The 14,007-nt window shown below is 40.8% G+C and overlaps 3 protein-coding genes across 10 annotated transcripts; 2 read left to right on the plus strand and 1 right to left on the minus strand.

Moving 5' to 3' along the window:
• The first annotated feature begins 9 nt into the window (after window positions 1–9).
• On the plus strand, window positions 10–4,795 carry Vps50 (vacuolar protein sorting 50). The gene is made up of 8 exons (XM_076814513.1): window positions 10–264; window positions 484–1,682; window positions 1,752–2,130; window positions 2,206–2,496; window positions 2,563–3,033; window positions 3,103–3,224; window positions 3,298–3,487; window positions 3,803–4,795. The coding sequence occupies exons 1-8, from the start codon at window positions 220–222 to the stop codon at window positions 3,911–3,913; spliced, it is 2,808 nt and encodes a 935-aa protein (XP_076670628.1). The 5' UTR covers window positions 10–219; the 3' UTR covers window positions 3,914–4,795.
• Window positions 4,020–11,243, minus strand: Arf51f (ADP-ribosylation factor 6). 8 transcript variants are annotated; one of them, XM_076814528.1, is made up of 6 exons: window positions 11,104–11,243; window positions 8,814–8,925; window positions 8,595–8,698; window positions 8,313–8,511; window positions 8,175–8,235; window positions 4,020–5,586 (listed from the first exon to the last, which is right to left on the minus strand). In XM_076814528.1, the coding sequence occupies exons 2-6, from the start codon at window positions 8,893–8,895 to the stop codon at window positions 5,499–5,501; spliced, it is 534 nt and encodes a 177-aa protein (XP_076670643.1). In that variant the 5' UTR covers window positions 8,896–8,925; window positions 11,104–11,243; the 3' UTR covers window positions 4,020–5,498. The 8 variants fall into 8 exon arrangements, with proteins under 8 accessions (XP_076670643.1, XP_076670642.1, XP_076670640.1 ...); XM_076814527.1 differs by lacking the exon at window positions 11,104–11,243 and adding an exon at window positions 9,676–9,916; XM_076814525.1 differs by lacking the exon at window positions 11,104–11,243 and adding an exon at window positions 9,567–9,914.
• A 74-nt stretch (window positions 11,244–11,317) lies between these two features.
• Mmy (UDP-N-acetylglucosamine pyrophosphorylase mmy) lies at window positions 11,318–13,334 on the plus strand. Its single transcript, XM_076814516.1, has 3 exons — window positions 11,318–11,796; window positions 11,878–12,274; window positions 12,349–13,334. Exons 1-3 carry the CDS (start codon window positions 11,318–11,320, stop codon window positions 12,883–12,885), a joined length of 1,413 nt encoding a protein of 470 aa, XP_076670631.1. The 3' UTR covers window positions 12,886–13,334.
• The last annotated feature ends 673 nt before the right edge of the window (window positions 13,335–14,007 follow it).

Genomic DNA, 14,007 nt, shown 5'->3' on the forward strand with positions numbered 1-14,007 from the left:
GCATAACCTGCAAAACGATATTGACGGTTACGCGCGTACCTGTGCTCCGTGTACGCAGCGTTTAAATAAATCATACGCACTGCCGAAATGAAGCTAATTAAATAATCACTGGGGAACGATGCCGATGCTATTGGCTATGACGATTGCATCGACGGAAACGCCAAGAGGACGAGTAAACAGATGAAAATGTTTTGTTGGCCAGAATTCTGAGAAACCAGCATGGAGGATCTGAAATTTAAAATCTTCGGGCTCATTAACAAGCAGGTGAACAGATATTCTATTAAGATCGTCACGGTTAAATAGTCGATGATGCAATAAAGTCGTCAGCGCCAGTCGCCTTTCCTTTTCAGTTTTTCCTTCGTAGGTTATGTCGTACTGATTGTATTTAACGAACTTTTAAATTCATCCCTTTTCTGCATGGTAGCGTAGGCGTAGTTTTACGAAAGACAGTATGGTATTCGCGGTTCTTCTGTTACTCTTCAGAGTGCCACCAAGGTTCCGGTTATGGGTTTACATTCCGACCTGCTCAACCCACCGGAGCCACAGAAACTGGACGACGTGCACTCAGAGGCTGAGCAATCGACGGAGAGCGAAGCTATTCCTGATCAGGAGATATTAGAGTCTATAGAGAAAATTTATTTCAACATGGATCAGAATTTTGATCCCAGTAGGCACGAGCTGGTGAGATTGCCCAAGGTACTGCAGTCCAAGGAGATCGAGAAGTGCTACAAGAAGCTTAAGCAACAGCACCAGGTCGTTTCTAAGAAAGTTCTGCAGCTTATCCTGCTCGAGCAATCCGCCTGCAAAAAGGAGTTCGAAAAGATTCTGTTGATACAGGAGGAGCTGCAGGACGTGTTAGAAATATGTAGAATGGGAAGGGCTGACTTGAAATTGGCAGAGAAGCAATTTACCACGGCTAGTCTGGGGATATTAGCAAATTATCAAAAGCGTCAGATCGTGGAGGAGTTGTTAAATAATTTAAATACTATAAAAACTTTGCAACGTACGGGAGATCGGTTGCAGGAACTTTTAAACGAGAAGAATTATCCTAGAGCAATTTCGTTACTTCTAGAATGTCAGAGCGCCGCTCAGACGTACAAACATTTTCATTGCATCGCCGCTTTAAATGGGAAGTTGCAAGATATTTTAGAACAAGCCGAGGAAGCCTTAGACGTCACGCTCTCGAAGATGTGCACACAGTTCGACGTTGCCATGTACACGTCGATACAAGAAGCTTACTCGCTGTTAGGGAAGACCCAATCGGCAATGGATCAATTGCACATGCACTTCACCGCCGCGATTCACAATACCGCCTTCGCAGTTGTTCATTCGTACGCAGGGGGCGACACGAAGAGGCAGTACAAGCAAATCTGCCAGTCGGTGCGCCGCGAGAATTGCATAGCTTGCCTGACGGAAGTGTGCAAGTCCCTGTGGACGATACTGAGTTCTTACTACTTGGTCGTAAACTGGCATAATACGCACGAGAATAAAGTAAAATTTGAGCCCGAAGTTAAAGACTTGGAAGAGACTTTCAACAAACAGTACGTGAAGCATAAACTGGGGAACAGTATGATTCGAATCTGGCACGATGTTGAGATGAAGATATCGATATTTTTAATGAACGCTGACTTAACTTACATTAAATTTGAACAGTTCGTTCAAGTGCTAGGTATAGTTAACAGGTAAATGATTGTACACGCGACGTTACTTTCAATTACACGTGCGTTATGCTTATTCAGAAATATTTGCAGATTAATGGAGATTGGGGAAGAGGTGTGCGGTTTCAAGTCGGAAAACTTACAAGAGTCTATAAGAAAGCAATCTTTATCGTACTTCTCTCATTACCATGCGTCCAGGCTGGACGAGTTGAGAATATTCCTGGAACACGACGGCTGGGAACTGTGTCCCGTCAAGTCTAACTTTGTAGCGACTCAATTGCAGGAATTTAGAAGCCTAAAGCCATCGCTAAATATATGCAAAGTGTGGAACAGTTTAGATAATTCGAATGTTAGCGAGAATGATAGCCCTATGGGGGTAGAATGGGTGCAAAAGTATTTAGAAGGAGCCGCGTCCCCATTCTCCATAGGTTTAGACGATACAATGGACGAAGATATTTTAGTAAATAATGAGGTGGGGTAGTTTTCTGTATAAAAATAATTGTACCATGATTTACATTGTCATAACAATATATGTAACTTACTCTAGGATGACCTACCAGCGTACTTTTCCGACGAATCCGACGACGACATCCCCGACGAATTGAAGCGAGAGTACGTCGACGATTCGGATCACGTGAAAGCCAACAAAAAGAAATGCAAGGTCAAAGAATCGGGACCCATGGTTACTAACACCACGCTAAGCATATTGCGTATCTGCGGGAAGTATTTACAAATGTCTAGACTGTTGCGCTCCATTGCTGTCACCGTCATACAGAGTATGATACAATTCTACGAGCTGTGCTTTTACACGGTACACTTGTTCTTCACTTCGGATCTGGTGAGTTCGTGAATCTACATTATTCTGTTAGAAAGCTAATGCAGCGACACGTTTATTTCTCCTCAGCAAATAAATAGCGACTCGCTGTACAGTCCGAAGTTAAAATTGTCACTGGCAAGGATCAAGGAGAATCTGATTATCTGCGAGAACGATACTGAGGATAATATTAAATCGAACGCGGACAAAGTGAGGCAGCCGCAGCTCTCTTCCATCGTGAATCTGTCGGAGCCGGAGAAGCTTCACGGTTTGACTGAACGCATCGTAGCGGTGGAATCTCTAATATTTTTGGGACAACAGTACGAAGGCTTGAAGCCATATCTGGAGCATCTTATCGGAGCCAGCCCGCAGCGCGGGTTCCTTCACCAGTTTTACATGCAAACGATAGCGTCGACGGGAGATTTAAGGAAGCCTGTGTACATGGCAGTCGCGTCGCAGGCGTTCGACGTCGCGAATATTTTGAATCTGATGAACAAAGTCAACTGGGAGGTGACGGACGTCATGTCTCAGCACAGCGGCTACATCGACGCTTTGCTTCAGGTACTCGCTGCCCCAAGTAAAAGCAGAGCTCGTTTCTATATTAATGTTAACAGTTAATTTCACGCGCAGGAGGTATGCGTTTTGAACGAAAGGCTGAAGAATATTGGGAGCTGTCTTCCTTTATCGGGCGAAGTATATAACTCCGTTTGGGAAAATGTCGCGCATCTGATAACCCACACGTTGGTAGAGGGGTACGTGTTACTCTTTCTTTCGGTCGCTTTTCATTCATCGCAGTACCATTATCAACCGTTTTATTATCCGCAGCTTCTGCAACGCCAAGAAGTGCTCTAACGGGGGCAGAGCATTGATGCAACTAGATTTCACGCAATTGAAATCGAAATTCGAGACGCTGACGTCCCTGAGACCCATGCCTCACAGGGAATACGTTGAGTTGTATATTAAAGGTTACTACCTCCCAGAAAACAGCTTGGAGGAATGGATAAAAGAACACAAGGTACTCAGAACCATCTGCTTAATAGAGGATCCCTTCAAATTAGAAATTTATTTAAATAAAACAATTTGAATAACAAATAAAAGTTAAAAAAAATTATTCGTCATGTGTCGAACAAAGATAAAGTTGAAATTTTTATTCGACGCTGAAGTTGAAACGCTCGACAAATAAAAAAATTCACTTCATTCGTTGAATAAACTAAACTTAAAATAACTTTTATTCGATCCGTTATTTAAAAAAAATAATTATTTAGTCAATGCCCACCTCTGCTTCAGATGTTACTACATACTTTAAAATAATTAATTGTTCGTTCTGCAGGAATATTCTGTGAAGCACTTGATTGGCCTGATCTCTTCGGCGTGCCAGAACAATAAGAAGACTCGACAACGACTAATAGCGCTCATAGAAGAACAGCGACCGGGCAGATAGCATCAAGCTATACACTACAGCGCGACTCAAGACTACGTGGAAATAGGAATTGCTTGAAAAGACGAATTCTTAGGGGAAAGGAGGGGGAAAGTATTTTTCTTTCGTGTATATAATCATTGATAGTTTTATTGCGTCGCTGAAGTAAGCAGACCGACTTGATATCTCTCTAATTCTCATGACAATTAGTTTAATCTCGTTTAGTCTATGCGCGTCTCGGGTCCATTAGTAAATGGTATTTAACAGATCTGTTGGAAATTAATTACGAGAACATGTGATACAAGTTGAGGGTACGCGTCGCTAAATCTAAAGTGACGCCGCGTGATTGAACGAATCTCATATCGGAGTTTATAATGGTATAATTACGTACAGGCGATAGTAGTCTCTATAAACATGAATTCAATCATGGATTCCTCACTCTGTATAACAGAGAACGTATGACGTATCATACAGTATTAGCGAGATTCTGAGCAGGTGTGCGTGCACCGTTAATTACAGAATGTAACACGTTGCCAGATCGTTTAACGGAACTTAGTTTACGCTTGATCCCGCGCTTCTCTACTTTGATCGTCCCAGAATCGACGATGTAAATAATCTCGCTACTTATTCATTTTACTTTATAGATCTAAACATGTACAAGTTTCTTCCGGCCGCTGTAATTTTATAAATCTCTTCAAGATCTGATCCCATATACCTATCGTGGTTGGGATTCGTCGAATTCCTCGAATGTGAACCACAATTTTCTATTTCCTTTAACTGTACATAACGTTGCTCTATCAATTGAAAAGCGGAATATTAATTGGATGCCTGCAAAAATTTTGTACTATATATTTTAAAAAACAGTTTATAAATATAAGGTGCAATTACAAATATTTTGATCAAGTACATATAGTATCTCGCATTTTGAGGAAATGCCGTTATAATTTAAAGGTGTCTTTATTATACAAATAATAATAATATTAATAATAATAATAATATACAAGTACATATATTTTTTCCAGGTTCATCGGTTTCCAATTTTGTAAAAATTACTGTTATTTATCTATATAATATTTACTGTAGTATTACACTTATTGTATATATTTATAATGTACCTTTTACTAGTACTAAAAACCAAAAAATTCTATTGCACCTCTAGTTGCTACTCGCGAACATAGCTTTCACGTTCGATGCGCGGCGGCGAACATTTCTTTCTCATTTTAGCTAACAACCTTTTTACATCCGAGAGATTTATATAAAACGATGATCGATCAGTACGTATATCTGTAATTATTTCTCGATTAAAAAGTATTGCCAACGATCGTGGGGGAACGATTCTCATGTGATGTTGTAAAGTGATTTTCATCTAACTACGGGCAACGTTGCGGTAGAAAATAGCGTTCCTATTTTTATCGGTGCATTGAGAATTCTCTGGCTAATAGCATTGGTCAGCGTTTCCCAATCTTGAACTTTGTGGACCGTTAACTAAGTAAAATCTGCTGTCGGTGCAAGGACAGCTGCGTCCCCTAGATCTAATCGTTCGTTTCGCAAAAGGTTCTACGCGCGAGTTTCTCGAATTTCTTAAAATGAACGATCCATGGCGCGAATGTTAAGAAACGCTGTTGATTAATTCAAGTAACCGATTTTCTTCCTTACTCCAAAGCACTTTATATTGAGCCCTGCATTCTGAATGGCCCCTGTTAAAACAAATTGTTGGAGAATATAGAGGACACGCAGACGTACGAACTGAACAATGGACATGGCGATAGCAAATGCTTACTTAGAGAACAGATCTCTTCGATAGTGTTATCTAGTGATGTTACGATTAAGCCGTATGCCGTGACAATAATTAGATTCGCGTACGCCTACGTTTCTTTTAAGCGAAGTAGGTATCTTGGCTACAAATGCTTCTCGTTATTTCACATTGAACGGAGAACGAATAAGCGTACCGATATTAGATGGAACTCGCCCTCTTTTCGAAGAGAAAGAATTACTGATCTTGCAGATTAGAGGCCGTCGCGGACTCTGGCGAAGAGAAAAGTTTATGAACAATTGATTCTTATGGAGCTGCGCACACTAGACCGGAACGCAGAGATAATTAATTAATTATTCATTTCTTCGATTCGCTGCGCTTTGCCAAAATCCGCGACGGCCTTAATTCATATTTTCGCTTAGTCTCAGGCTTTGGAGATTTACCAATGAAATCTGTACTCTATGGTTACCAAACGTTTGCTACAAATTATGCTCTTATAAGAACAAACTATCACTTGAAGCCAATACCGCAAATGAAAATCTGTTTTCTGGATAGTTAGAAATTTCGCGATTCTCTGTAACAAGTATGTCGCAAGATGTTTTGCAACTGAAGACACCGCAATTACAGTTACGTTACTATTCTATTTAATGAAATTTATGCAACAGTCTAGTCCCATACTTATTTCCGTTCCTCTAGCTTTATTTAAACGTATAATTCATTGAAATGGAACTCATTGAAATCTGCTTGCCGTTTCATGATATTAGAAGACGTTCTCTAACGGTACTTCGATAAAGCTACACGTGCTACCATTATTCTGCTGTCTTTTGCTCGCGATCGAAACAAAGGAGAACAAAAATGACACAATATTATAAACCCTTTTTATATGAACACAAAACTGATGGTAATGATACAGTATAAACATGTATAGCCATAGAGCACTGTTCAGTACTAATGAATACACCTAAAAATAGTACGTTACTCCTTTCTTCCAAAGCCTGTCCGTAGACTTTGAATACAAGCTAATTATTTTGCACATTATTTTCCGCCAAATGCGACACTTAACACGTTAATGGTACGGATGCCGAGAAAATGAGTCTGACGAACGTATACCTGTATAATAATTACTCGTATTTCACGTAAATTAATACAATCCGTTAAAATCCTAATGCCTTAATGTAACTGTGTGGAATGCAAATAAAACGTTGACACAGAGATGGGTCGAGAGTCGTATCCCGTTTTACAAGCGCGGGGCTTGTAAAACGAGAATCCGAATCGAGAATGAAAGTTTCCTTCTTTTCGTTCAATTAATAGTGGATAAATACGGTTATCACTCTTATTCTACAGATTATTATTTAAAAACAGAAAGAAGAAGAAGAAACCAGAATGAGATTCCCAAGGAAACATGCTCTGACTCGTTCCCTTGCGACCTAATTCTAGTCGCGAGTTATCCGGTCACTTAACTGGTAAAAAATATTGGCAGATTCGATGCTGCTACGTTTACAGTAACATTGTTTTTAATTTCTTTTCCCTTTTTCCTTATCTTCCCGTTTCTTGAGCTCGTAATAATAACAGATTAGAAATTTCGTATTATATTTAATCCTGCGGCTTGCCATTTGTGCGTACAGAACAACCCCGTTGGTATGTATACGTTACCACGCGTTTAACGCGCTCGGATGAAATTAATGCGCACGAGACTGTAAGAAAGTTTTTGGGGTAAAAACCAAGAGACCGATCGGTGTGGATTAAAACGCGAGTCAATTGGAAGACGATCGCGAAAGAAGAGAAACGTAAGAGACGGTACGCATACCTTTAAAGCATAAATATTAATAGCAAAATTTATGAGTTAATATCCTGGTGCCGTATGAATCCATTAATGTAAGTGCTTCGAATGTTTAGTCACACGTATCAATGAGATTATATGTATGAATATTACGCGATAGATATTACGCAGCATTGACAACAACCAGTGAAGAATCAAATTTTTTTAAAGAATTCACTTGCCCGAATGAACTTTTGCGAATGGATCCCTTAACGTCGTAAATGGCTCGTTATAATTTTTCCGGCTCTTAGACTGTAGTTTCCCACAACGCGATGCGCGCGCACGTGTATATATAAATTATAATAGAATGCTGAACACGATAGTCTACTAGATAATATTGTAACTATTTCTCGTGGGCTTCAGTAAACAGTTAGTAACAAAGTTTATATCTTTTGGTACTTTGATAAATTTCTATTTATATAGTATGTAATATTACTGAAACGCACCATCCGATATTAATGGCTGTCATACATTTGCTTGTTGTACGCTCCAAGTGATTCCCTTTCTCTTGTGGATCTTAGTGATCATTGTCAGTTGCATTACAGAGCCTCTACACGATAAATAAAAATGAAAATACAAAGCAAACGTACATTCTTGGTATGCGGCTAATCGATGAAAAATAAATATCTGCTCATAATTTATGATTACTGGTCAACCATGTAAGGCCTTCGTAAAGCCCGTCACCAGTTGTGGCACATGATGGTTGAACATACCAATTCCTGTCTCGTATCCTAGTTAAACCCAACTTCTCTTGTATCTCGTGTGGTTTCATTGCTGGAAAGTGTAACAGACATGTTGCGTAACAGGTATAGCATAAGTTTACTCGGCGATTAAGTCACAAGGATATTCACCATCAGGAAGATCTTGCTTGTTTGCAAAAATTAAGATAATAGCATCTCGCATTTCTCTATCATTTATAATTCGATGAAGCTCTTGGCGAGCTTCATCGATTCGATCTCTGTCAGCGCAGTCTACTACAAAAATAAGTCCTTGCGTTCCTGTATAATAGTGGCGCCACAGTGGACGTATTTTATCTTGTCCACCAACATCCTATAATGAATCATTTCCTTCAAAGCCAACGTATATGTGTATTAACTCTGTAGCAATTAAAAGACTTCAGGCGCATGGCTTACCCAAACATTGAACTTAACATTCTTATAGGTAACTGTTTCTACATTGAATCCTACAGTTGGTATAGTTGTTACAGACTGTCCTAATTTAAGTTTATATAGTATTGCTAACACGTAATTAAGGAAATAATATCGATTATAAAATACAACACGCCTGTACCAATCCTTGCGTGCTTCTTAAAGAAGCTTCTGTGTAAATGTAAGTACGAGCATAAAGGATACTAGTTTTCCCAGCAGCGTCCAATCCTAGCATGAGAATTCGCATCTCCTTGTTGCCAAAGATCTTTGACAACAGCTTGCCCATCTTGCCAGCTGCTTTCTAGGCACCCGGCACCTAAATTGTACGATATTCAGCCATTAAAAATTACAGTTCCCTTAGTCCTGGAAGCATAACATGTCTCGACAACGCTCTAAAAGGAACAACAAAAGCCTCCGCCTTCGCGCTCTCGCATTATACTAAATTGCTTTTTAAGAGCGCTCGTGAAACTTCCAACGCCACAACTTTCAATCTGGTTTGCTTACAAACAGAGCGCTCCAAAAGTCTCTAACCTCTATCCCAAATTCATTACCCCGAAGCCTGGGTAACAGCTTGGCTAACGATGCAACATTAAGATATCACGGAAACGATGAAATTCAAGGACGTTCCTCCTAACCTATCGGGACCATCAATGAAGTTCGAATAGTTGTTTAGCGAGACTGCAGAGGCCAAATAGAAATTTCTGACATATCCGGACGCTGAACGGATCTATCGTTAAGGAATCATTCAATTTGAAAGAAATGGACAATAGCCCGCGAAACGGCACCGATTAGTCGCCCGGATAAATATCGGGCCGATCGGCCGTGTAACTTGCATGACAATTGATGACGAGTATGATCTTTCTCTTCTTTTTTTTCTCAAAAGAGGAGATCCCTCGAGTGGGCAGTAAGCCGAGGGCAGGCGTATGTAACTTGAGGCAGGCGTAAAATGTAACTCACCGAAATACATTTACAAAGGGCGAGTACTTTATCATGAACGCGCGGACATATCACGTCGCTACACATAAACTTATCGTTACTGCGGTGAATAACATTGCCGCGGCATTACCCAGAAACGTTATTTAAACAGGTACAGCATCGTGTCCCTTCGTAAGTCACAAGCAAACACGCGTGCAACTTAAACGAAATATCGAGACCACGTCTGTATGCATCGAGCCTTTGACAGAGAATTCGAAGCGCCACCGTATGCCGCGACCCATTACTACCGCCTAATTGGCGATGCATTCAAAAATTTCACATCGCCAGTTCTCAATTAACATAGTCGCATTAAAAATAACCGCGGGGCCAATATTAGCACCGAGTCACGCGAAACGTATATTTGAAACTAACGGCGACGTAGGGTTAGAACATTAGGATGCGGACGTGTGTAAGTATAGGGTGTAAAAAGAGTAACAGTCACGAGGTGATTACGCGCTGGGCGGGTGGCGGTTCGATAAAGGAACCCGTGGCAATTCATCTTGATTTCGAAATATTGGAGATTAAGTTTCTTTTCGTTTCTGTTTTTAAAATTGCCTTTTGCAAATAATTTTCTCACAATCCGTAAATGTAGTTACCAATGTAATTTTCTCGCACAAGTTAAGGACGGTATTCTTTATTCGTTAATATTTATCTGCACGATGTTTTTAGTTTTTAAAAATACTAATAAGTAAAAATGATTCCTATCAGCGAATCCAGTATCCAAGGATAGATTCAAATATTTTTTAAAATTCCACCTACGCACGCGCGCAGGAAATCAACCTATTAGGAGCTTAGATCTGTCCGATAAATTCTTGTCACTTTTTCATTGACACCCAAGGAATGTTCGAGGCTCCGCGTCACTTATCGGGAATATTTTAAATTCCACAGATTCTACTCTCGGACAAACGGAGCGGTAGTCGAGATATCGAGCTGATACACGGGACACAGATAAGATGTGTTCTCGTGGCGTCGCGAGCATCCCATGTTCTTTCTCTTCGACTGGAAGGTGAATTAGAGCGATTAGGAATTAAGTAGATGCCCCCGGTAATTCGAATACATTAGGAGCAATTTTACGATTGCCGTATTCCGGTGTCACGTTCCCGAATATTTTAGTTTCCACGGGCCCGAGGAATGCAAGGTCGCCTGTTCGCCACGCAACCTTTCACTTTTCCCTCTGACCCGGTATCGACGAGGTGACGTTCTCTTTGAAACCACCGGGGATCATCGACTAATTCCTGATCGTCCTACAAGCATCCCATCGTTAGGCGGTCGCATTTAACGCGGCCGAATACCGTGCCTCGACGAGACGTCGGGAGACCGTAACCTTTTCGCCGCGGTCGGAGGGAGGAATAACATGATCTTTCACGATCGCCGAGGCCAGTCCATAGGAGCACAAATATGTTGGAAAGGAAAAGGAGAATCGGCAGAGAGGCTGGAAGGGCGGGAGGGGCCGATAAGAGAAATTGAATCGAAACGTGCTACGTGGAGTCGTGAAAGTGAAGGCATCGCCCCGCTCTACCTATGAGTTGGGTTAGGCGGCTGGCCCTCCGACTGGATACCTGTTGCTCCCCTCGTTTTTTAAACACATTCCCACCGATGCTGCGAGTGAAGGTGTGACGCGCGGACACGTATTCACCGCGGGCGTGGACGATAACAGCGGGCCACGATAACTGAGGCGGACTGGTCGGTAGTAGCGCGCACCCGCCACTGTCAAACGGAGGAAACGGGCCAGCATGGAATCTCTCCAGAGGAAGCTCGTCGATTGCGATCAGGGGCATTTGCTCGGATTCTGGGACCAGCTGTCGGAGGAGGAGAGGGACCAGCTCCTCCAGGATGTGTCCGAGTTGAACCTCGCCGAGGTGACACTGTACTACCAGAAGGCGATGCAAGCTTCTTCGTGCACGCGTAAGGACACACTGGACGACAAGGTGTCTCCTATTCCCGAGGAGAGTATCGCGTCTGCTAGAACGTCGGGCGAGGAACAGCTGAGGATATACGAGAAGCTGGGGTTACAGGAGATAGCAGATGGCAGGGTGGCTGTGTTGTTGATGGCTGGAGGGCAAGGCACTCGCCTAGGTGTATCCTATCCTAAGGGCATGTACGACGTTGGCCTGCCTTCTGGTAGAACTTTGTTTCAGTTGCAGGCGGAAAGGATACTTCGTTTGCAGGATATGGCGGAGAAGGAATGCGGGAAACCAGGCGAGATTACTTGGTATGTATGTGTTCTTAACAGATTTAGGTATTCTTGTGTTTTAAACGAGATAAGGGTTGTAGCTTTTCATCGCTGTTTCAGGTACATATTAACCAGCGAAGCTACCCACGATACTACACTCGATTTCCTCAAAGAGCGCAATTATTTTGATTTGAAGGAAGAGAATGTCAGAGCCTTTAAACAAGGCATGTTGCCCTGCTTCACGCTCGAGGGAAAGATCATCTTAGATGAGAAGCATAAGGTTTCTAAAGCGCCTGATGGAAACGGAGGCTTGTACAGAGCTTTGAAGGTCCAAGGGATACTGGCAGATATGGTGCAGCGTGGAATTCGAAGCGTTCATGCTCATTCTGTTGATAACATCTTAATAAAAGTGGCGGATCCTGTTTTCCTAGGGTACTGCTTATCTTCAGATACCGATTGTGGAGTTAAGGTGATAGAAAAGTCTTCGCCCAATGAAGCGGTGGGAGTTGTGTGTAAAGTACGTTCGCATACACATTGTGATAATTTTTAGCATATCATTCTTCTTTATTAGTTTTTATTTCATTATCACAGGTTGAAGACACTTATCAGGTCGTCGAGTACAGTGAAATTTCAAAGGAGACAGCTGAATTACGTTGCGACAATGGGCAATTGGTATACAATGCTGCGAATATATGCAATCATTATTTCACTGTAGATTTCCTGCGCGTCGTCGGCGATGTTTATGAAAAAGAGATGCCGTTGCATGCTGCTAAGAAGAAGATTCCATTCATCGACGCAGATGGGCACAAGCAGGTGCCTGCTTCTCCGAATGGCATTAAAATAGAGAAATTTGTATTCGATGTGTTCAAATTTGCCAAACGCTTGGCAGTCTGGGAAGGAGTTCGCGACGAAGACTTCAGTCCTCTAAAGAACGCGGATACCTCTGGTCAAGATTGCCCGAGTACTGCTCGCAATGACGTACTTAAATTGCATAAGAAATGGTTATTAAATGCTGGAGCGACGAGTGTTACAAAGGATGTAGAAGTCTCCCCTTTGCTGTCGTACGCGGGAGAAAATTTGAGTTACGTACGAGGGCAGTCCTTCGAAGGCCCTTACGTTCTGAAATAATGCAAGCAGATATCTTGCTTCTCATCTATCCTATGTAGCAGTGAGATTATTCGGTAGAAGGTCTTTGATCGTTACGTGGATACTCTTTTTATATTTCTGTGATTTAACGATAAAATGTAGATGTTAAGAATTTTTAACAATTCATATAAATTTTATACCGGTGATGTAATATCTCCATATTACGAAACGAATCAGATACGCATCTCGTGTACCTTCGTGAAGAGATTTCAGGCAGAATGAGAATAATGTATTCATAGATTTTTAAGAATCCTTTATTGTGTAAGTGTTATACGCAAATTAGCCACAATGCTTTTATTTGTATTATTTATATTGTTATAACCACGGGAGATTTATATGCGAGGAAAGTGTAACAAAATTCATGTATTTTGCATAAATTTTGTATAATCAATTCAAATACAATAAAATAGGAAGGGATTCAATAGTGAGTATTTAAGTAGAAATATTTCTTGTTTAAGGGGTTTTCAGATAATAACGATACTTGAAATTTGAAATCACTTCTTCCCTATGCTTTTCGCCCTCTCAACGCCTTTAGAAAATACAAATTTTCAACAATTTTAAAACTTCAGGGGTTTCTCTACTGCATAGTTCTAGGTCAAAAATTGAAGGAGAAATCTTTCCAGCCACGGACCACAGTTCTTCAGAAGAAGCTTCTTTTGTTGAGCTGTGACGCCGCCATTTGGTATTAAAAATTTTTTAAAAAAAATTGTGATCATACTTCAAGGTATGTACAATAAAGGCCTTCGAACAAATTTTGTATTCCATTTACCACACTCGTATAAAAAAATTCTCAAAATCAGGTCGTCTTTCCGAGCTCTACAGTGGCATTACCCCTTAATTTTCATTTGAATTTGAACTTGTAGTGCCATCTGAGTTTTGAATACTTTTTTGTTACATCATTATTCCGTTAACAATATCACTTTTTGTCTTCGTAAGTAATAAGTCCTTTAAGTTTTTGGAAGCATAAAATAAACTTTTATATATATATATAATTTTATAACTATATATAATTTTATATAATTTTTTATATATATATATAAGTTTATTTTATGCTATTTTATAAGGGTTTATTATTGCAAGGGCCGCAATCATGAAGTAAGAGTA

This window comes from Andrena cerasifolii, chromosome 6, assembly GCF_050908995.1.
Source record: "Andrena cerasifolii isolate SP2316 chromosome 6, iyAndCera1_principal, whole genome shotgun sequence".
NCBI classification, from domain to species: Eukaryota; Metazoa; Arthropoda; class Insecta; order Hymenoptera; family Andrenidae; genus Andrena; species Andrena cerasifolii.